This window comes from Amphiura filiformis, chromosome 11 (genome assembly GCF_039555335.1).
Source record: "Amphiura filiformis chromosome 11, Afil_fr2py, whole genome shotgun sequence".
Classification (NCBI taxonomy): Eukaryota; Metazoa; Echinodermata; class Ophiuroidea; order Amphilepidida; family Amphiuridae; genus Amphiura; species Amphiura filiformis.
This window is the reverse complement of record NC_092638.1, coordinates 57,986,727-58,010,860: the sequence shown is the minus strand read 5'-3', so window position 1 is coordinate 58,010,860 and position 24,134 is coordinate 57,986,727. Positions and strand designations below refer to the sequence as shown.

The following is a 24,134-nucleotide window of genomic DNA, read 5'->3' as shown; positions in this document are numbered from 1 at the left end:
CCTATGTTTGATTTTGTTAAGAGGGGTATATCACAATTGAGCCAATCAGAGATATGTAAGAATGGTCAGTAGGGCTGAAAGGGGGATTAAGCATAAAATTGCTTCAAGATATAAAAAAGCTATTTTGATTGGTTACTCAGATGATTATATCATGTGTACCCAATCAGTGGGTCTGTAGTGCGCATAATGTTTAATGCCGAGTTTTCAGCTCATTTTGCTTCAACTGTTCACATTTTCCACCTTCCCAATCTCATCCACAGAGACAGTTTCCCCAAAGGGCAAAGGTCGAGGTAAGAAGAGGAAGATAGCAGACGATATAGAGGATGGTGTCATCACCAGCCTAGATGATCTCAAGAAATCTTATGGCGTCAAGGCAAAGAAGCAAAGCAGTTTTAACTTCATCAAGAAATGCAAAGATGACAGCTCACAGGACCAGTATTTTAGCAGATTAAGGTATTGGAATTATTTATCTTGATTTTTTCATTTAAAGAAAGTTGTTATACATGTAGCTTATGTTATACAAGTATATTTAGAGAATAAAAGATTTTGTCTTTTGCCTATCCAATATTGTGTCATAATGCATGGGCTGCAAGGTCTTAGCCAGCCATACGTCTGCCCGTCTTTAAGACGGGCTAATCTATTTGTAGACAGGTAGATTTAATGGATTTTACAGATGTGATAGCTCTATGTGAACTTGGGACTAATTCAAAGCGACATGTAAAGGCCAAAGCAGGAAATATTTGAACCCAGTGACCCCTTCCATGGGTATAAACAAGTTGTTTTATATTTGAGGGTCAAATTTTGGACTAGATTGGATGGTGGTTTCTGATTTCTGGCTAAGACTCTCATGGGCTGGCCAATATTTTGAGTAGTGGATGCTGGAGCACATTCTTATTCAGTTCAAGTATTATTTTTTATAAGTAAAAGTGCTTTTTCCAGAAATTAATTTTGTAAGTACATCCCCGCTGTTTTAAATGAACGAAACCGTCACAGACATCTAAGCCGCCAAACCGCGTTCTTAATTCAGGATGTGTATTACGCGAACGCATTATTGCGCGATCATGTCTTATATGACTATCCACTATCATGTCATAGGTGAAAACCAATCAAATTGCGTGTATTCTTGACAAGACGCACCAACTGAATTAGAAATCAGTATAAGTACAATGTTCAAAAGAAAGCAAAACACAGAATGAAGAGTGTGTGTTTTGCACATACTTTACGCAAGGGCTCTGGACGCACTGGTTCATGCACATAATTGAGTACAGTAAGCCAGTAGAAGTAAACGTGGAACTGAGAGTGAAAACTGAGATATATAAACAAAGTAAGAAAACAGAGATACTAAGTTACGGCGACGGACCTAACAAAATTTCCTCTGGTCACATGTGATATATTCATGACCCCCCTTTCCAAAGAAAATAACAGCCCTTCAGATCGCTGCTTCCGAGATTCTATTGAGCTTGTTTATTTATCATAAAATTGACGGAAATTGCCGTTTAAGGTCTTCACTCTACCTAATTGTTTGGTCATAGACCATTAGAAGTGTATAACCAATATTTTGTTATACCCATGCTATATTTTTATATCAATCAATTTAGAGAGAATAAAAAGAAGAGATTACGAGCGAAGCAACGGAAGATAGAAAGAGGAGAAGACGGGAGCGATTCATCAGAGGATGAAGACGATATGGAGTTTGAAGGAGGACTCAAGATTCCAGCAAGTATATGGCATAAATTATACAGGTATGGTGGGCTCAAGGGAGACGAGGTAAAGGGTTCACAGGTTCAAAGTTCACCCTAAGACTTATTGAAATAACTTTTTACACAAAATATTAACAAATTATTGTTACAGTTATTTTAAGTAATTCTTGGCCATGGTGGAATGTATAATTCCCGCCGATTACTGAGCTGATCAAAGTATATTTTGTTTTCACACCTGGTCCAATTTACAATGTCACATATTTTGGCATTTGATGGATAATTTGTGACTATTTACACAGCCGTGACGTTAGTCACGGCTGTGTCTTTTTTCTTACAGGTTCTTTCTTTCTTTCTTTCTTCTTTCTGTCAACCATTACATTTGCTCTAGCACTCACATGCTTACATCGATTTTGACCTAACTTGGTCAAAATGATCAATGACCGTGCCCCTACACGTCACATGAAAATTGTGGGGTCAAAGGTCACGCAGGGGTCATAGGGGTCAAAAACGTGATTTCAACTAAAATGCATCTTCTCCTACAGATTACGTGCGACAGTGACACCACTTGCACACATGCATTGTTATTAACCAGTGTCTATATGGTGTACACAGATTTGGGGTCAAAGGTCATTAAGGGGTCACTTCAGAAAAAAAACGAAAAACCTTCACAAATTTTTATTAGCTAAGTAAAACATAACGCAGTAACGGTATGTTCACATATGATCTGCAGTTACCCAATGTATATGTGGTATTTTTTTTAATTGGGGTCAAAGCTCATTAAGGTGTCACTTCCGGTATAAAAAGAAACTAGACTTAGCTGTGGTCTAAGACCACGAACACAGCCGTGCTGTGACCCCTTATTGACCTTTGACCCCAAAATATATGAAAGTCCCATAGACATTGGCTAGTGTCAATGTACATTTGACCCAAAATAAAAAAATACCACATATACACTGGGTAACCACAATTCATATATGAACATACCGTTACTGACCTTTGTTTTTCTTAGCTAATAAAATTTTTTGAAGGTATTTCGTTTTATACCGAAGTGACCCCTTAATGACCTTTTGACCCCAAATCTGTGTACACCCCATATACACTGGGTAACACCAATGCATGTGTGCAAGTGGTATCACTGTCCTACGTAATTTGTGGAAGAAGATACATTTTATAAGTATTTCGTTTTATACCGGAAGTGACCCCTTAATGACCTTTGACCCCAAATTAAAAAATACCACATATACACTGGGTAACCACAATTTATGTGTGCATATACCGTTACTGTCCTCCGTTTTTCTTAGCTAATAAAATTGTTTGAAGATATTTCGTTTTATAGCGGAAGTGACCCCTTAATGACCTTTGACCCCAAATCTGTGTACACCCCATATACACTGGGTAACACCAATGCATGTGTGCAAGTGGTATCACTGTCCTCACGTAATTTGTGGAAGAAGATGCATTTTATAAGTATTTCGTTTTATACCGGAAGTGACCCCTTAATGACCTTTGACCCCAAATTAAAAAATACCACATATACACTGGGCAACCACAATTTATGTGTGCATATACCGTTACTCTCCTACGTTTTTGTTAGCTAATAAAAATTTTTGAAGATATTTCGTTTTATACCGGAAGTGACCCCTTAATGACCTTTGACCCCAAATCTGTGTACACCCTATAGACACTAGGTAATTACAATACATGTGTGCAAGTGGCGTCACTGTCCTACGTAATTTGTGGGAGAAGATGCATTTTAAAGGTTATTTCGTTTTATACCGGAAGTGACCCCTTAATGACCTTTGATCCATATAAAAAAAATATCACATATACACTAGGTATCTGCAACTCAGATGTGAACATACCGTTACTGCCCTATAGTTTGTTTAGCTAATAAAAATTTTTGAAGGTATTTCGTTTTATATAGGAAGTGACCCCTTAATGACCTTTGACCCCAAATATGTGTACACCACATAGACACTGGGTAATATCAATGCATGTGTGCTAGTGGCGTTGCTGTCCTCACGTAAGTTGTGGGAGAAGATGCATTTTAGTTTAAATCACGTTTTGACCCTATGACCTCTGCGTGACCTTTGACCCCATGAGTTTCATGTAACTTGTAGGTGCACGGTGAATGATCATTGTGACTAAGTTAGGTCAAAATCGATGTAAGCATGTGAATGCTAGAGCAATGTAAAAATTGACAGAAGAAGAAGAAGAAGAAGAAACTAGACTTAGCTGTGGTCTAAGACCACGAACACAGCCGTGTTATGACCCTTTAATCACCTTTGACCCCAAAATATATGAAAACCCCATAGACATTTGCTAATGTCAATGCACGTGTCCATGTGGCATCACTTTGCTATGCTTTTTGTGGCAGAAGGGGCATTTTGAAGGTATATCGTTTTATACCGGAAGTGACCCCTTACTGACCTTTGACCCCAAATGTGTGTACACCATATAGACACTGTGTTATAACAATGCATGTGTGCAAGTGGCGTCACTGTCCTCACGTAATTTGTGGAAGAAGAAGCATTTTAAAGGTATTTCGTTTTATACCGGAAGTGACCCTTAATGACCTTTGACCCCAAATAAAATAATACTACATATAAACTGGGTAACCACAATTCATGTGTGAACATACGTTACTGTCCTATGTTTTTCTTAGCAAATAAAAAATTTTGAAGGTTTTTCATTTTATACCGGAAGTGACCCCTTAATGACCTTTGACCCCAAATCTGTGTACACCCCATAGACACTGGGTAATGGCAATGCATGTGTGCAAGTGGCGTCACTGTCCTACAGAATCTGTGGAAGAAGAGGCATTTTAAAGGTATTTTGTTTTATACCGAAGTGACCCCTTAATGAGCTTTGACCCCAAATAAAAAAAAATACCACATATACATTGGGTGACTGCAGATCATATGTGAACATACCGTTACTGTGCTATGTTTTACTTAGCTAATAAAATTTTTGAAGGTTTTTCGTTTTATACCGAAGTGACCCCTTAATGACCTTTGACCCCAAATCTGTGTACACAACATAGACACTGGATAATTACAATGCATGTGTGCAAGTGGCGTCACTGTCCTCACGTAATTTGTAGGAGAAGATGCATTTTGAGTTGAAATCACGTTTTTGACCCCTGTGACCCCTGCGTGACCTTTGACCCCACAAGTTTCATGTGACATGTAGGGGCACGGTCAATGATCATTGTGACCAAGTTAGGTCAAAATCGATGTAAGCATGTGAGTGCTAGAGCAAATGTAATGGTTGACAGAAGAAAGAAAGAAGAAAGTAGAAAGAATTAGCTGTGGTCTAAGACCACGAACACAGCCGTGTTGTGACCTCTAATCACCTTTGACCCCAAAATATATGACAACCCCATAGACATTGGCTAATGTCAATGCACGTGTCCATGTGGCATCACTTTGCTATGCTTTTTGTGGCAGAAGGGGCATTTTGAAGGTATATCGTTTTATACCGAAGTGACCCCTTACTGACCTTTGACCTCAAATGTGTGTACACCATATAGACACTGTGTTATAACAATGCATGTGTGCAAGTAGCATCACTGTCCTACGTAATTTGTGGAAGAAGAAACATTTTAAAGGTATTTCGTTTTATACCGGAAGTGACCCCTTAATGACCTTTGACCCCAAATAAAATAATACTATATATAAACTGGGTAACCACAATTCATGTGTGAACATACGGTTACTGTCCTATGTTTTTCTTAGCAAATAAAAATTTTTGAAGGTTTTTCGTTTTATACCGGAAGTGACCCCTTAATGACATTTGACCCCAAATCTGTGTACACCCCATAGACACTGGGTAATAACAATGCATGTGTGCAATTTATGTCACTGTCCTACAGAATCTGTGGAAGAAGATGCATTTTAAAGGTATTTTGTTTTATACCGAAGTGACCCCTTAATGAGATTTGACCCCAAATAAAAAAATACCACATATACATTGGGTGACTTCAGATCATGTGTGAACATACCGTTACTGTCCCATGTTTTACTTAGCTTATAAAAAAAATTTGAAGGTGTTTCGTTTTATACGAAGTGACCCCTTAATGACCTTTGACCCCAAATCTGTGTACACCCCATAGACACTGGGTGATAACAATGCATGTGTGCAAGTGGCGTCTCTGTCCCACATAATTTGTGGAAGAAGATGCATTTTAAAGGTATTTCTTTTTATACGAAGTGACCCCTTAATGAGCTTTGACCCCAAATAAAAAAATACCACATATACATTGGGTGACTGCAGATCATATGTGAACATACCGTTACTATGCTATGTTTTACTTAGCTAATAAAATTTTTTGAAGCTTTTTCGTTTTACACCGGAAGTGACCCCTTAATGACCTTTAACCCCAAATCTGTGTACACCACATAGACACTGGGTAATTACAATGCGTGTGTGCAAGTGGCGTCACTGTCCTACGTAATTTGTAGGAGAAGATGCATTTTGCATAACGTCACGGCTGTGTAATACCTTTAAAATGCATCTTCTTCCACAAATTATGTGGGACAGAGATGCCACTTGCACACATGCATTGTTATTACCCAGTGTCTATGGGGTGTACACAGATTTGGGGTCAAAGGTCATTAAGGGCCACTTCCGTAGAAATTGAAATATCTTCAAAAAAATTTATTAGCTAAGAAAAACATAGGAGAGTAATGGTATGTTCACATATGAATTGTGTTTAACCAATGTATATATGATATTTTTTTATTTGGGGTCAAAGGTCATTAAGGGGTCATTTCCGTAGAAAACGAAATACCTTTAAAATGCATCTTCTCCCACAAATTACTCAGGACAGTGATGTCACTCACACACATGCATTGTTATTACCCAGTGTTTATGGGGTGTACACAGATTTGGGGTCAAAGGTCATTAAGGGGCCACTTCCGGTCTGAGACGAAAAACTTTCAAAATGCCCCTTCTGCCACAAATAACATGGCAAAATAATGCCACGCGCACGCATACATTGACATTAGCCAATGCCTATGGGGTTTTCATATATTTTGGGGTCAAAGGTCATTAAGAGGTCACAACACGGCTGTGTTCGTGGTCTTAGACCACAGCTAAGTCTAGTTCATGCTTTATTTGGAACATAATTAATAATGGGAGTTACAAAAAACTAACAAATTGATGCATTACAAAAGAATGTATTTTCTTCTGTGTTCTCACACAATAATGCTTGCTCCATGTTTCCATAGATACCAGCAGACAGGAGTGAAGTGGTTATGGGAACTTCACCAGCAGCAAGCAGGGGGTATTGTGGGAGATGAGATGGGTCTGGGCAAAACTATTCAGATGATAGCATTCTTGGCTGGTCTCAAGGCTAGTAAGCTTAGGAGTAGAGGAACAAGGTAAGCTTGTCTTTATCTGAAGCTGTAAAGGTGCCTCCTGTCACAGATGACGATCTCTTACTTGGAGTATGATAAGGCAAAAAATATGTTGTCCTCCACAAAAGACAGGGTGTGATTCTTCAGGATTTTTCCCGGTTTCAGGATTTTTTTGTGGCCGAAATTTACGCAATTTTATTGATTTTCAGCCTGTTTTGGGATATTTTAGCCGAATTTCACACTGTTTTTCGGGATTTTCTACTACTTCCAGGATACATGTATTTCACAAGCTTTGAATCACACCCTTGAAAAGAATACCTACCTTAATTTTGAAATTCTTGAATTTTGCTTTACGCTTTTCAGGAGAATTACCATTCCTGTAATACAACAAACAATATCCATTTATCTTTTTGCAGGTACACAGGTCTTGGTCCTGTGATGATAGTTTGTCCTACTACTGTGATGCACCAATGGGTGAAAGAATTCCATACATGGGCTCCTGAATTCAGAGTAGCCATTCTACACGACTCAGGATCACATAGTGGATCAAGGGTATGTTCAATATGAGACACACAGACACCAATACACCCCAACATACCCAGACGGACAGACAAACCAGACATTTCTTACAACAGTGCACCACATACAACTATAATATTTTGCAGTAAATCTCTGATGAGAGGATATTTTAAGCGTACATTGCATATTTACTGTGTCGAAACGCCAATTGGAGACAACCCTAAGTCAACCCACACCCACAGACTCTCACACCTTTGGCGCCTCCACTGGGGCAGGAGCAGGCCGGGTAATTCATAATACACAGGGCACCCCTACCCAAACCATCCCTGTTGGGTTATGGTTAATGAAATAAGTTGCATCCATGGGGCTCATTGGCTTACTCCCTGAGTTGGTCATAACTATATCAACATTCCTGTTTCTTGCAGGCGGCCTTGGTGAAGGACATTGCCATTTCACACAGTGTCTTAGTGACGTCTTACTCCAGTGTGCGTCTTCGTCAAGACATCTTGCTGAGGCATGACTGGCATTATGTCATCCTGGATGAAGGTCATTCAATCAGGAATCCAGATGCACATGTCACACTGGCATGTAAACAGGTAAACTAGATATTTTGCTATAGAGGGAAGGGATTTGGTACTACAGCAAGTCAAGATTATACGATTTTTGCATGCCTGCTGCCATCTTGAATTTAAACCAGGATACAAACTGGAAATGAGTTGTATTTAAGCTATTTTCATTGAAAATCTGCTCCTAATGAACGCCTCTTTTTGGAAAAAATTCATGCCTCGGGCATTTATTAGGAACAATACCAGGGCTTGAATTTCAGGAAGGCCACCCAGATCTTTGTCAACTTCCAAGGTATTCTAATTTACTTATTGACCTTCTTACCCTTTCTTTGTGTTTGCCAAGTGGCTTTGAAAATGGGTGCCCCTAAAAATAAAATTCGAGGCCTGGACAATACTACTGTATTATGCATTAGTCTTATTTGACATCAATAGTATGCAAACTGGACACTTGATTATTGTCATTCATTTTGTTTCTTATCCACAGTTTCGAACACCACATCGTCTTATTCTATCAGGCTCACCAATGCAGAACAATCTGAGAGAATTATGGTCGTTGTTTGACTTTGTCTTCCCTGGTAAACTTGGCACATTACCTGTGTTTATGGAGAAGTTCTCTGTACCAATCACGATAGGTGGTTATGCCAATGCTAATTCTGTACAGGTTGGTACATTGTCTAGATGATGATGAGGTCATACATTTTATTACCAACATTTACTACAAATGTGATCCGCTGATTTTTTGATGTCATTATTTAGTATAGGTCTTCAGCTTTCATTTGATACCAAAATTATGTTTCTGGGACATGTGGTCCTCATTCTACGGTCTTTTTAACAGGAAGGGGAAGTGACACATAAAGAAAAGGCAAATGCAAGAAATATGGCTTTAAAGTTGTAAAATGACATGTTAAGGACTTGGTTTGACTCAGAAAATGCTAGATTTTGGTGCTTGAGATGTAAGAGAATATTTTGTTTTCATTGGTAGGTTAAAGTAAACATATTAATGAATCAAAAAATAATAAAAACTGGAAAACTCGAGGAATTTGAGAAAAACAGCTAAAATCAGGGAAAACTCAGGAAATATGAGAAAAACAGCCCAAATCAGGGAAAACTCGGGGAATATGAGAAAACAGCTAAAAGCAGGGAAAACTCAGGAAATTTGAGAAAAACAGCCAAAATCAGGGAAAACTCAGGGAATTTGAGAAAACAGCCAAAATCAGGAAAAACTCAGCTAATATGAGAAAAACAGCCCAAATCAGGGAAAACTCAGGGAATATGAGAAAAACGGCCAATATCAGGGGAAACTCAGGGAATTTGAGAAAACAGCCAAATTCAGGGAAAATGCAGGGAATTTGAGTGGCCTAAGAGGGTGATTATTTTCTAACTGATTCAGCGCTGCCCCAAACGATGGAAGTCCTCAATTTTTGTGCGATTCATGCGCTGGTAAGGTGGAAGTATTTCTCATGGAATTTTGGAAATTTGCCAGGGAAAACACAGGGTATTTTGTTTTCATGAAATACTGGGAATGCTGACCAGTTAGGTTTCATTTTTTTCTCCAGGTTCAAACAGGTTACAAGTGTGCCTGTGTTCTGCGTGACACCATTAACCCCTATCTTCTGCGTCGTATGAAATCTGATGTGAAATCAACCTTACAGCTACCACAGAAGAATGAACAGGTGTTATTCTGTCGTTTGACGGATGCGCAGATGGATGTATACAAGGAGTATCTGGAGTCTAAAGAGTGTCAGCTTATACTCAATAAAGAATATCAGGTACTTGTTTCTTAAGATTTCACACCACCAAATAGTATTATATGGTCGTGCGCCCTGGATGTATTTCTCAGAAAAAGCCATTCATAGCCTAAAGTAAGCATTAAAATGAGCAGAAATTTGCATAACTTGGGCTAAATTTGGATGGGTCATGATTAGTAATATCAAATCCTGCAAGTGTACCACAGATGGGAGAGATCAAGCATTTTTTAATGATTTTAAGGAGTCGTTTCTGTACAGAAATACTGGCATGATTTTGGAGGTAAATTAGGTAATTCCCAGACATCATAGACTTCGAGGGCTAGTCGTAAAAAAATAATGATGGTCAACCTATATTTTTTCCCAGTCAAAGGGATCAGGCTAGGGCTAATTTCAACCGTCATAGCTGTCGCTAAGATCTGAGTTGCTCTTGTGAAGAAAAAATGACTTTTTCTTGAGGCAAATTTAGTACATATCTCTATGGGGATTTATTTGGTGGTGTGATATCTGCATATGTTCATTTGAATATACATATGTGACCCATCACATCAAAACACAGCAGTTGTCGGAAGCCCACATTTAAAGGTAAATGGAGAAAATAGGTATAAAAAAATAAAGAAAATTAGGAATTTTAACTCTTTTTGTCACATAAACTCACCATTCTACATGCAACATCAATGGATGAGATATCATCCTCTAACTTGGTGGTGCAATCTAGAAGTCTGTTTTTGCCGTGTTTCGATGTGATAGGTCACATATGTGACCATCCACCACAACTGAGCCCAGATGTCGCCAGTGCCACTATTGAGATATGCTCCATTGAACTTAACAATAAACAATAGGAAACAAAGGATTTATTGACTGTTTTATTGATTTTTCACTACTTAAATGTCAAGTACTATAGACATGATATACATCATTTTAAAGCTAATTTCAAGCAGAATATTTTGGTTGAATATCTCAAAAATGATGATTGGCAACTTCAGGGCTCAGTTGTGCTGGATGGTCACATATTATAATTACCATTTTGCTTGAAAAAACCCAAGTGAATTTTTACTTGCTACAATATTTCGTCCTTTACATCAGAGGACTTTAGCAGGTAGTTATCATTGTCATAAATGCAATACAGTCCTATGGATATGTAAATGTGAGGCTTCCTTGACTAATTGGTTGTAAAATCTGTATAAGCAAATTTACCAAACTTGAAAAAATATGGCCTGAAGATATTGACTCCCCTTAAAGATAAACTGATACTTTATTTGGTTACTTTAAAAGAAACAAAAGTTGTAATAATCTGATCAATAAGGTGCATGTATCTCAATTGCAAAAATGTGTGTTTGTAAAATATTAAGATAAATTTCTTCTCAAGAACAAGGCATATGGTGTAGGATGTCAATCTATTATTTCTTTTCCCCTTGGCCTTGGCATGCTTCCACCTGTTTTGTGTAATAAGAAAAAAACTATTGATATATTTCTTTTTTCATTCTTACGTGTTTGTAATACGAAAAGAAAAGCAAAAAGAAATGAAAATGTGATAAAAGACAATTTGAACAAACATTGTTGCCATATCTTCACCACCCATAGGTATTCGCTGGTCTGATCACCTTGCGCAAGATCTGCAACCATCCTGACCTGGTCAGCGGCGGTCCACGTCTTCTGATCAGTGAATCGAAAGATGATGAGAATCTGCCAGAGGACCTTCACTATGGTTACTGGAAGAGATCAGGGAAGATGATAGTGGTAGAGTCGTTGTTGAAGCTATGGAAACAACAGAACCACAGGGTGTTGCTGTTCTCACAGAGCAAACAGGTAGGCTGAGGAGAGAAGTGAAGAGAGATTTAGGGAGCAGCCCATTGGTCTGAAAGTTAGGGTTTAGAGCATTTTAGGTTAGGATTAGGGTTAGGGTTATGCATTAGGTTTGTGGATATGTAAGGGTCATAGTTATGATTAGAGTCCGGTTTTAGGTTAGGTTTTCGGGCTAGTATTAGGGCTTAGGTTATAAGTTAGGATGAAGTTTAGGGTTAGGGTAAGGATTAGTTTTTATAATACTTTTATTGAGTTTCTGGACTAATGACCCATTGGACTATTGACCTGCTTCCAGTTTCAGAGCAGAGTTACGAATAGAGGTCAGTACCCTAAATCCTAACCTAAGCTGTAATGCCAATTTCAACCTCCTAACCCTATCATTATCCTAATCCTGTTATCCTAAAGTAATTCCATGGACAATATTTCAACCAATGAGGTAGAACCAAGGAGTACCAACTCCACCGTGTTTGTGTGTTGCTCATGGGTGTCAAATAGTATACCCGGCAAAGATTCAAAGTGTTTTATTTGCATTCTGTGTGCAAGGGGTTGTGCCGAAAGCATGCGCTAAGCATTGAGTCTGCAAACCTTTATAATGCTCAATTGTTCGATTTTGGGCTCTTGTGCCGGAGGTACACTTTTTGCCGACAAACAAAAATGGTGGATTTACCATATAGTGTTACACATGGGCAGGGCCGGATTTACCTGGGGGGCCTGGTCCAGGCTAAATTTTGTCAAACCCAAAGTCTTCTCATCGGAAAGGTTGTGACAGAGGCAATGACTTTGGATGTACTTGCATAATTGCATGGATTCTTAGTAGTAAATTGTTCTCATTTTTTCCTTCTAGTTGCTTGATATTATGGAAGACTTTATCAAAGACAAGTATGTATACATGCGCATGGATGGAGGCACACCAATCGGATCAAGACAAACACTCATCAACAAGTTCAATGCTGTAAGTCCTGTAAACCAAGTGTATTCTTCACATACAAGAAAAAAGTTCTTCTTTGCATTATCATTTTCAAAAGATCCATTCCTTCATGTTGATTGAGAGCACTATACAATTTTTCACATATTTTTCTGCACATACAGGGTGTCCCAGAAAGAATTAATGGTTGAATAAATTTGGACATAAGTCGTAAAATAGTCATCAGAATCAAAATATTGAAAAAGTAGTGCATAGTTGATAGTGCATTTTTATTAGCTCAGAGCACTGGCGTACACTGAAAGACACTGGATATATGCGCATCGACATCACTGCCACATTGGGGTGAAAATGGTATATGAATTCATCTGCTTTACTGCCCCCCCGTTGACTCATATTTTATGTATATTTTTCTTTCTTTTTTCAAATTTGTTTGATTTACTACTCCATTGATCAATAATCTCAAATAGTTCCATTTTCCAAATTTCCAAGAAATTCTTTCTTAAAGTGTCCATTTGTCTATCATTAAGCTGTCTGCTATCGCATATTTTGACCAAGGATTCAGAATTTTATTTAATGCCTTTCTTATAGTACTGCTAATTGGTCAATTACATGATAAAATAATCTAAGTAACCAATCAAAAATATCTTTTTAATCTCATAGCAATTGTAAGCTTATTCCCCATCTGCCCTACTGAGCATTCTTACCATATCTCTAATTGGCTCAATACATGATATACATGTATCTCTCCTTATAACAATCAAAATAGTTCTTAGAGGCTGATAAGTGCCCACAGGACTCAAAGCTAATGTTTTTTATTGTCTCCTTTCAGACTGAGTCCATCTTTCTGTTTCTGCTTACCACACGTGTTGGAGGTCTGGGGTCAATCTGACAGGTGCTAATAGGATTATAATCTTTGACCCTGATTGGAATCCTAGTACAGACACGCAGGCTAGGGAAAGAGCATGGAGGATTGGGCAGACCAAACAGGTCACGATATATCGTCTACTTACTACAGGGACTATAGAAGAAAAGATATACCATAGGTGAGTGTTGTACGCGTATACGTACACCCCCCACTGCCACCCCCACAAACCCCTACCAATGCCTGTCAGCAACCGCAATTGTTGTGTATTGCTATTAAACCGCTGACGTCGGAATCAACACACACCCTACGTGCAATCTCCTCCAAACGTGGATGCTGTTTAGGACTTTATAAACGTGGACGTCTGAATCCATACTCAATCGACATACCAAGGACGTTTTCTGCCATTTTTGTGTGTGTATTTTTGTGGTTATGGAATGTAACTTAGTAACTGCGGACGTTAAATCTAATATAACGATAGAGGATGTATTTCGCAAATTACATTATACATGCATTTGCGGTCGTTTGCAGACCTCCACAAACCGAGGACGGTCTCCCATTGCTGAGTGGTCCACGGTTGGAATGTGGAGTGCGTGTGTGTGTAATCGATTGAAGGTGAATGCACACGCACCCCCACACAGGACAGCCACCTATAATGCCTATACATGACTGTGCACATCACACATATTTAGTGACATAATTTGTCTCTTATTGTTTCAGACAAATCTTCAAGACATTCCTGTCTAACAGAGTCCTGAAAGATCCACGACAGAGACGCTTCTTCAAATCCAATGACCTCTTTGAACTGTTCAGTCTGGGATCTTCGGCCAATACGCATGGCACAGAAACAAGTGCCATCTTTGCTGGAACAGGATCAGATGTCAGAGTCCAGATGACAAATGTCACAAAGCCACCAAGTATGACCAAATCACCATCGCTGCCAAGAATCAAGTCAAGTAGTGACATGAGGAGAAGATCTGGATCGACAGAAAATGGTGTTGATGTCAGATCGTCAAACATGAAAAGATCATCAACAGTTCCGGCAAAACTCTCTGTGCATAAAAACAATGAAAAACAGCGCAGAGAGTCAGCGGAACAAGAGATATCTAGTATACCAAAGAATAAAAATAGTGCAATCGATGAAGAGGGTGCTGACGATATACAGGAGATAGGTGCTATATTAAACAATGAAAGTCAGAAAGCTGATGTCTCGGACAAAGATAGGACAAACGAAGACACGCCTAGAAAGACTACTTCAAGGAAGTGACGCCACCTCAGATCAAAACAGATTTGGCTGAGAGAGCTAGGCAAATTGCAAGACAATTAGGTGGTAACAAAAACCAGAAAGCAGGCATGTCTGAGGAGGGGAGAAAAAAAGATGAATTAAGTACATCATCTAGTGCAATAGCATCACCAGATGTCAAAGCCAATTTGGCAGAGAGGGCAAAACAGATTGCCAAGCAGTTTGGCAGTAAAACTCAAGAAACAAAAGATGAAGACAGTTCTGCTGTGCCAAAGACTGTCGAGGTGACATCACCTGAAGTTAAAGCGAGTCTAGCAGAGAGAGCTAAGGAGATTGCAAAACAGTTAGTTAGCAAAGCCAAAGATGGTGGATCTCATCATCATCATCATAGTCCTGGTGGGTCAAAGGGCAGTCCTAGTATGTCAAAAGACAAAAGCAGGCAGAGTGGTGAGAGGTCATCTTCTGGGAAGAAAGACGAGCATGGGAAGGATAAGAAACGGAAGAAGAAGAAAAAGAAAGATGACGCAAGTAAGTGAATGGACATATCTGTTTTTGAAATCAATGATGAATTAATAAGAGAGATAAGATTTTTTTTATTTTCCATCATACTGGCAGAACTTGTTATTTAGATTACTGTCCTAGGGGTGAAGTGTCCTCAAAGGATATCAGCCTGGTCACATGAGTAATTTTGCATGACATCAATGGTAGGGCAATTATCACATTGCATGTTGCGAGCTATTTCGCAGTTACAATACAGCCTAAATCTGTCTACTGCACCCAAACCAGACCACTGAATGGTTTTTATCTTAAAATTCAACTTTGGTGTTGTGAAAAGCCTTTTGAAAAGTATTGGTTTTAGGGAATTTTGACTTCGCCATTGGATAACGCATAATCATGAAATCTTCACAAACAATTCTAAATGTATTATGTGTTGATAGGCAAAATTGTGTTATTCTAAAACCATTGGAGTTTGACAACAAACTCAACTGTAAGTATGTTGCTTTTCAATTTGTAATTGATAACCATCTATTTACCATCTCTTTTTAACTGGTGTTCAGCCTTGAGACCTTTTCAAATCAAGATCGGAAAAGATCGGAAAACCGCAGTATTTATTCAGTAAGCTAGGGGGTCAAATTGGTGCACAATGAATCAAGCGGAATCACACCCTTTTGAGTGAAAATACAAAGTATCTAGCCAAAATTAACATGAGTCTTGACAGAGAAATATTTTCTAAAGGTATTGAACTAACACTTCCACTATTTGGCCCTTCACAGTGTGATAGTAAAAGAAAGAAAAATGTGAATGTTTGTCGTCTGCGGCACATTTGATTTGTTCTTTGTGTGGTCTTCGCAATATAAATATCAATCTCTTGCACATGCCATACCCAACGCTTGACCGTGTCTTTCACGCAGATTTGTGTTCAGATGTAATAGTTGCGTTTGTGTTAGTATTGATGACCCGGAATTGTAAACGGGGTCATCCATAACAAACTTCAGAAAACTTCGATTTGAAAAGGTCTATTAGTTATGTCAGCCTCATACGCAAGGCTCCCGCTGGACGCAAATTCTTGCGTCCAGACGCATTTTTGTATTGCTCGACGCAATGTTCAACAAATTTCATCAAACCGTTGCGTCTAGACGCAAGTTGATTCAGCCCAAAAATGAGTGATTGTAAGCTTACCAACTTCATCATCATAAAAATCGCGAAAATTACATTGACTAATCACTCCTAATTCTCCTAATAAATTAATATTCATAACCAATGGACCAATCAGTAAACCAGTTATTGACCTTTCACATTTAACCACTCCCATTTTGCAACACTTCCGGGTCACCAGTCAATGAATGAAAATTCTTACGGGAGCGAGACGTAATAAGCTTTTGAAAATACAACTTTCTAAACTATCGTACATTGGCAGCAAGTTTGCATTCACATAATTTGTTATTAACAATAATATTTACATAAATCTTTAAAATTTCATCAGGAATCTGAAAGGAAATAGTCAAATATTTGCATCAAACTATACGATGTAATGCAATGCAATCTGGGGCTTTGCCCAACACATTAACATACATGTACGGATGCACAAACATTTTGTGGGACGCACATTTCCCGACCAGGTTTTACAGTTGTGCGTCCGATCGGACGCAGAGTTTTTGAAGGCTAGCGGGAGCCTTGCTCATACGGCACGTTACGTGTGTCATGTACCGCCTGTTTGAGTCTTTGAGGTATGGGTTGAAATACAAAATATTAGCAAAGTTGGTGACCATCATGAATTTCCTAGGAGGTTTGAAAACTGATCCTGTAACTAAGTGTAACTTGTTTCTTAATTTCTTCAGCTATTGAGGGACATCGTATTAGCAATCTAGCCAAGCATACTGCTTATAGACCTGGCGGTAAAGATGTTGATGAAGAAGAAGAAAAAGAGAAGAATGCACAGCTGGATAACTATGTCCTACATAGACTCTTCAAGAAATCAGGTATATTAGCAGATTGTGTTATTCCATACACCCCCCTCCTTGAAACACATGATCTTAATCTTCCACACAGGGAGTGTGAATTTCAAATGAGGTTACCTGAATGGGTGACTTGAAATCTACACCCACTGTGTGGGAGATTAATGTCATGGCTTTAGGGGTGGATGGATTTCAACTGGACCCCTCTGTCACTAAGCTTTGAGGGAAAATGTTCTGGTTATGAAGTCCTTTCCAACTGTCATCTGGGAGTGGCAGAGAGGATTCCTGGGGGGGGGGGGGTCACTCAAATATGAAAGTGCTACCCATGCATGCTAATCAACCCTAAATGGCATAACCAATGGGTGCAGCTTTGCTTCTGTAAATGGACTATTACAGTGCAAACATTTAATACCATAAATAGCAAATTTGATGAACAAACAAAGACATTACTAATCTATAACTTCACGTTTATGTCAATAGGTGTGCACAGTGCCCTACAACACGACAACATCATGAACTCCTCCAACCCTGACTATATGCTCGTGGAGAATGAGGCAGATCGTGTGGCCAAGGAAGCAGTGAGGGCTCTCAAGCAGTCGCGACAACGATGCATGACGGCAGCCTCAGGCGTACCTACTTGGACAGGAGCCTCAGGTCATTCTGGAGCACCACCAGGAATCAAGAAGTATGTTGATTAATCTTGATCTATTGAAGAAGAAATTGATGTTTTGTAGGTGTTTTTAGATACTGTTTAAAAGTGGAAATGTTCGCGCTACATTTATTTTTGTGCATTTTGCATTCTAAGCAAGTGCCGCGAAAATAACCAGGAACAAATATGTGACACGATCAAGGGCAATGAGTCGGATGTCGCTAATATTGATTTTGAGATATTGGCAAAGAAAGTGTTAAAATTCTTTTGTTTTATGTTGTTTTCAGCGATTGATAAATTGACATAACTTCGCAAAGGAAAACTCATTTTCGACCAGGGTCGACATGTGACTCATTCCCCTTGATCATGTCACAATTCAACAACTCTTCCTATACTTTTGTACAGGAGCCAAGTGTTGTTAATCCATGATGAATCCACACTTTTCCAGTAGCTTATACGCGAATACAAGGTTACGTGTAGGGGTGAGCGCGTAAAATTAGTCATGTCTGGAACTTATGTGTAAACACTTTCTTAATAATGTTATTAAAGTAACAGCTAAACAATATTCTTTAGTTTTATTGCTGATATCATCGATCTTCTTGTTCAGTGGCAATGACAAACGGATATTCTGAATGAAAGAATCATGTGAATGAGACGATCTTTAGCTTGTTTTCGTTGTTGAAAGGGATTCAATCATGTTTCACCGTTGTTCATCACCAATTAACAATTCGCATCCGGCAGGTCTGCGTGGTTTACTTCGCTCAGGCACGCAGACAACGCGAAAGCATCGTTGTTAATCGGTGGTGAACTACGGTGAAACATGATTGAATCCCTAAATATTCATTTTGTGTATTGTTCAATGTATGGAAGCTTAGAATTAAAAATATGTGAAACAGTTAAAAATTGGTAAAGCGCAAACATACAGGGACTAAGTTTTTTTAATTAGATAGATATTATGTTTTGTGAGATGAAACATAGCTCAATCCTAATCCTGTAACTGGGAATAAAAGTTGCAATTCGTTACTGGGCGGGAAAAACCTTATATGTACTTTTGGCCCTTGAACATGGATAAAGCCTTGTAGGTGTAGACTTTATATTGAAGAGGTTGTTGCTTCATCCATGTTCAAGGGCCAAAAGTACATGCAGGAAGCATATTTACTTGTGGCCCTTGAACATGGATAAAGGCTTGTAGGTGTAGACTTTATATTGAATGGTTTGCTTCATCCATGTTCAAGGGCAAAGAGTACATATGAGGTTTTTCCCCCCCCCGGTGACAAATTCCATATTGCATAAATTTGTTGAAAATGGGTCAAACCAAGGATGTGTTGGTCATTGGACTAATCCAGTTGAAATCCAGACACCCCCTGTGGAAGACTTGACCCTTAATCTGCCACATTTGGAGTGGAAATCTCAAATGGGGTTACCTGAATGGGTGATTCTGTTTGAAATTTACACCCCCTGTGTAGAAGATACAGTCATGTCTTCCTTTGTGTATGGGTTTCAACCGGAATAGCCCATTGTGGTCTGAAAACTTGATTTTGATTTTTATTGCAAACAATGATATTACTACCTTTTCTTACGATCAACTTGATTTTTTTTTAAATTTTTGCAGGCCCAGATTTGGGCAGAAGGTAAACAGCAAAATTACACCTGTAAGCAAACAACCATCAGCAGCAGCCTCTGCTACTAAATCAACTCCTGGTACTAAATCAACTCCACCCAAGGTAGGTAGTGCAAAAGTAACTGAAGTGATAGTATCTTGGGTGTGGGAAAGAGGTGGCTTAATTTAGTTTTTGATTTCAAACTAAGAATTTAAGAGGAAGATAGTGAGGGAGAGAGAGATAGGGAGAGAGAGAGGGGGCGAAACTTTTGAGAGAGTGACAGGGACAGAGAGAAGATAAGAAGAGAGAGTGAAGAGATTGATAGAGGGAGAGAGCTTGAATGTTTTGTAAAATAGATTTCATTCCAAAGGTATCACTATTATTGACCTCAAACTTGGTAGCAATGATCATTGGATGGGGGACTGGTTTCAAAACGGGGACATTTTGTTGGCCAGGCCAAAAACTAGGCAAGACTGTGGTAAGACATTTAATATACATACCAAATCTCAATCTCAGATGATATTCCATCCAGCACAAGCATCCTACGCGATCAATAACACGTATAGGGCGAATTCAAGTGCGCCTACACCACCGGTAGTTCCTGGATACGCGATGACAGGGTCAATGGCCGCTTCCACGCAGTAACATACTTCTGAACTTTCTGTCAGGGTCCTGCTGAAGGTTACCTAAATCAATCTGTATTGTGGGATATGGCGCAATAAAATCTGCGTCTAGCTGATGAATGTGGTGAATGTTATACTACTAGTAATCTGTCCTCATAAAAGTACTGGATTAAATGGCCATACATTACATTTTCAGGTGTTTTGGTTCCTCTTTAAGCTGCCAGCTTGTAAAAAGAAAACTGTAGACAATGAAATTGGACTATTCCAGTTGAAATCCATACACCCCCTATTGAAGACATGCCATTAATCTCCCGCACAGGGAGTGTGGAATTCAAATGGGGTTACCAGAATGGGTGACTCCATTTGAAAATATGTGGGAGATTAAGGTCATGTCCTCCATAGGTGGTGTATGGATTTCAACTGGAAATAGACCATGTACCAATTAAATGTATCAAGTGTAATATATTTTCCATCTGCTTTGCATACACATACAGGGTCGTTTTCGTGGAATGAAGAAGAAACACTTCCAAGGTGACTCAGAAGAAAGCTTAGCAAGAAGCAGCACCTCTTCCCCATCCCTCCCGGACTCCACAGATCTCCTTGCCAAGATGAGAGCACGTAATCATGTCATATTGAACAATGGTGAAGACGAAGATGAAAACGCTTCCAGTACTGCACCCGCTGGCAGCGGTCAGGAAGGGGGTGATCTGTTGGCAGATATCCACCAGTTTGTGTCCTTCCAGGGGGAGGTGGATGGCCAAGCCACTACAGCAGAATTGCTGAGACAATTCAGGAACCACTTGCCCAAGAACAGTACAGCGGTGTTCAAATCTATGCTCAGTAAGATATGTGACTTTCATAGAAACTCGGCAGGTTTAGGTGTGTGGAAGCTTAAACAAGAGTTTAGGTAGTATGGTAGTTCGAGGTTACTTCTCATGGAACTTATGCTGAACTGTATTGAGTAGATTTTGACCTACAATTGTGCTGCCAGACCAATATGAGAAATCAGATAAACTCACAATGAGTATTCATTACACAGCCGGCTTTTTTCTTACAGGTTCTTCTTTCTTTCTTCTTTCTTCTTCTTCTTCTGTCAACCATTACATTTGCTCTAGCACTCACACGCTTACATCGATTTTGACCTAACTTGGTCACAATGATCATTGACCGTGCCCTACATGTCACATGAAACTTGTGGGGTCAAAGGTCACGCCGGGGTCATAGGGGTCAAAAACGTGATTTCAACTAAAAATGCATCTTCTCCCACAACTTACGTTATGACAGCGACGCCACTTGCAAACATGAATTGTTATTAACCAGTGTCTATGTGGTGTACACAGATTTGGGGTCAAAGGTCATTAAGGGGTCACTTCCGGTATAAAACGAAATACCTTCAAAAATTTTTATTAGCTAAACAAAACATAGGACAGTAACGGTATGTTCACATATGAATTGTGGTTACCCAGTGTATATGTGGTATTTTTTTCAATTTGGGTCAAAGGTCATTAAAGGGGTCACTTCCGGTATAAAACGAAATACCTTTAAAATGCATCTTCTCCCACAAATTACGTAGGACAGTGACGCCACTTGCACACATGAATTGTTATTAACCAGTGTCTATCTGGTGCACACAGATTTGGGGTCAAAGGTCATTAAGGGGTCACTTCCGGTATAAAACGAAATACCTTCAAAAATTTCTATTAGCTAAGTAAAACATGGGACAGTAACGGTATGTTCACACATGATCTGCAGTCACTCAATGTATATGTGGTATTTTTTTATTTGGGGTCAAATCTCATTAAGGGTCACTTCCGGTATAAAACGAAATACCTTTAAAATGCATCTTCTTCCACAGATTATGTAGGACAGTGACGCCACTTGCACACATGCATTGCTATTACCCAGTGTCTATGGGGTGTACACAGATTTGGGGTCAAATGTCATTAAGGGGTCATTTCCGGTATAAAACGAAATACCTTCAAAATGCTTCTTCTTCCACAAATTACATAGGACAGTGACGCCACTTGCACACATGCATTGTTATAACACAGTGTCTATATGGTTTACACACATTTGGGGTCAAAGGTCATTAAGGGGTCACTTCCTGTATAAAACGATATACCTTCAAAATGCCCCTTCTGCCACAAAAAGCATATAGCAAAGTGATGCCACGTGGACACGCATGCATTGACATTAGCCAATGTCTATGGGGTTTTCATATATTTTGGGGTCAAAGGTGATTAAGGGGTCACAACACGGCTGTGTTCGTGGTCTTAGACCACAGCTAAGTCTAGTTCATATTTAAGTCAGGTTTTCTTTGGTTACTGTATTGATTTAAGAATTAGACAAAAAATAACTGTCCACCACCATGGATTTTGTGGTATAGCAGTGCATGTATGAGACTCGTCAGGCTAAAAAAAATAATGCCAAAAATTAATGCAGAATGCATTTTTTTTTAAAGATTTTTATTTTTATTTTTGTAAAGATTTTTTTTAAACTGTATTTTGAGTTAAAATGTCATTTTTCATGTGTTCAAAACTACACAGCATAAAATTGTGGTTGATTTACACAATTGAAGTTCAAATATGAATTGTTTAATTCTTAAACAATGCGAGTATCGAATCAAGTACATTTTCTTCAAAATATGTCTCAGAATTCCATGATTTTAAAGCAAAAAGCTATAAAAAAAAGAAGAAAAAAAGGAAATAGAAAATGAATTTCCTGTTTCAGCTGACATGGACATGCTAAAAAAAGCGAACACACGTGGCAGCTTTGAGACATAGCTGCTTTTTTTGGTCTCATAATCCATAGAAGTTGTGCATGAAGTTATTGATTGGCTCCAAACAAAGGATTTGAACCGGTGTCCTTCACTGTAATCATGTCGCAGTGCAGTCCATTCAATCAAATGTTGTCATCAACCTATTTGATGGTAGCGCATTTTTTATGTGTGTGAGATGAACTGTCGCGGTAGATTGCAATCATGCTTTTGTTGAATGCATTTGAGTAGTCCGCCATATTTACGGTATGATACGTCATATGTGATGCGATCAAGCAAAATGAGTCTGATGTCGATCAAAATCAAAATTCAGTTTTTAATCTCATTACATTAGCCATTCTAAGAGCTTTATTTTGCTGAAAAGCCCATCGTAACTTATGGTTCCAGAGATATGACCATTTTAGTGTTGCTCAGAACAACCAAATACAAAGGACGTTGAATACTATTACTGATTATATCTCAAAATCAATATTCCTGACATCCGATTAATTTTACTTGATCGCATCACATATGCACAACCTCTATTGGTTGTTTGGTCGAGTTTTAGTGGTAGCTTTTGCTTTTTATTCTATTCATTATCCCAAATTGCTGGGATTACATGACATACTCAGTTATAGGCTACTGACCGGAAGTATTGATACTACGATTTATTCCGTATTGTGTTGTTGAGCCGTACACATAAGCCATGCATGGCAATGTATTTTGTCGATGGGGTTAGGATAGAGAGGAAACCAAATTTTATTGAATTATAAAATTGCAAATTTAAGTATCATTTTCGATTATGAAATGGGTAGGTGCTCTATTCAAATGATGTTTTGATATTTATTATCAGTAGAATTATATGGATATGAACATTGGAGGTTGCGTTACAATATTCATAACCTTATGAATGTATATGTAGCAGGCGCAATCCATGGTTTGATTGCATAAAATGTGCATTTATTGCACGATCCTTAATACTTCACAAGGACTTGTAGAACACAGTGTTTGTTGAAAATGTCAGATACAATGGTAATGAATGACAATAACTTTCCTTTTATATTTTGAGTTCATTGTATTAAATCATTGAGTTTTGTTTTGGGCTCCGCTATTTGACCTCTGCCCAAAACAAAACCTTCAGATTTCACACAATGACCTCAAAATGAGAGATAAAAGCAAAATTGAATGCAGTTGTGTATTATTGTTGTACTGCAGGCTGTATGGCATCTATCCAGGGCCAGATTTACCATAGGGTCGGATGTTTTGGGCTGAAATAGGGTACAAAATTGCAAAATTTTGTGCGCTTCGCGGGCACTGGCCTGTT

The 24,134-nt window shown here is 38.7% G+C and overlaps 1 protein-coding gene across 1 annotated transcript in view; it reads left to right on the top strand.

The window, feature by feature from the left end:
* The window catches only part of LOC140165067 (DNA excision repair protein ERCC-6-like), a 33,307-nt gene extending 12,225 nt beyond the window's left edge, over window positions 1–21,082 (top strand). Inside the window, 17 exon segments of the mRNA XM_072188489.1 lie at window positions 261–453; window positions 1,599–1,742; window positions 6,932–7,084; window positions 7,477–7,612; window positions 8,005–8,175; window positions 8,630–8,806; window positions 9,702–9,914; window positions 11,475–11,699; window positions 12,541–12,648; window positions 13,451–13,493; window positions 13,496–13,664; window positions 14,204–14,747; window positions 14,750–15,254; window positions 17,066–17,206; window positions 17,663–17,867; window positions 19,444–19,555; window positions 20,550–21,082. Coding sequence (XP_072044590.1) covers window positions 261–453; window positions 1,599–1,742; window positions 6,932–7,084; window positions 7,477–7,612; window positions 8,005–8,175; window positions 8,630–8,806; window positions 9,702–9,914; window positions 11,475–11,699; window positions 12,541–12,648; window positions 13,451–13,493; window positions 13,496–13,664; window positions 14,204–14,747; window positions 14,750–15,254; window positions 17,066–17,206; window positions 17,663–17,867; window positions 19,444–19,555; window positions 20,550–20,966 — 3,656 coding nt within the window. The 3' untranslated portion in view covers window positions 20,967–21,082.
* The last annotated feature ends 3,052 nt before the right edge of the window (window positions 21,083–24,134 follow it).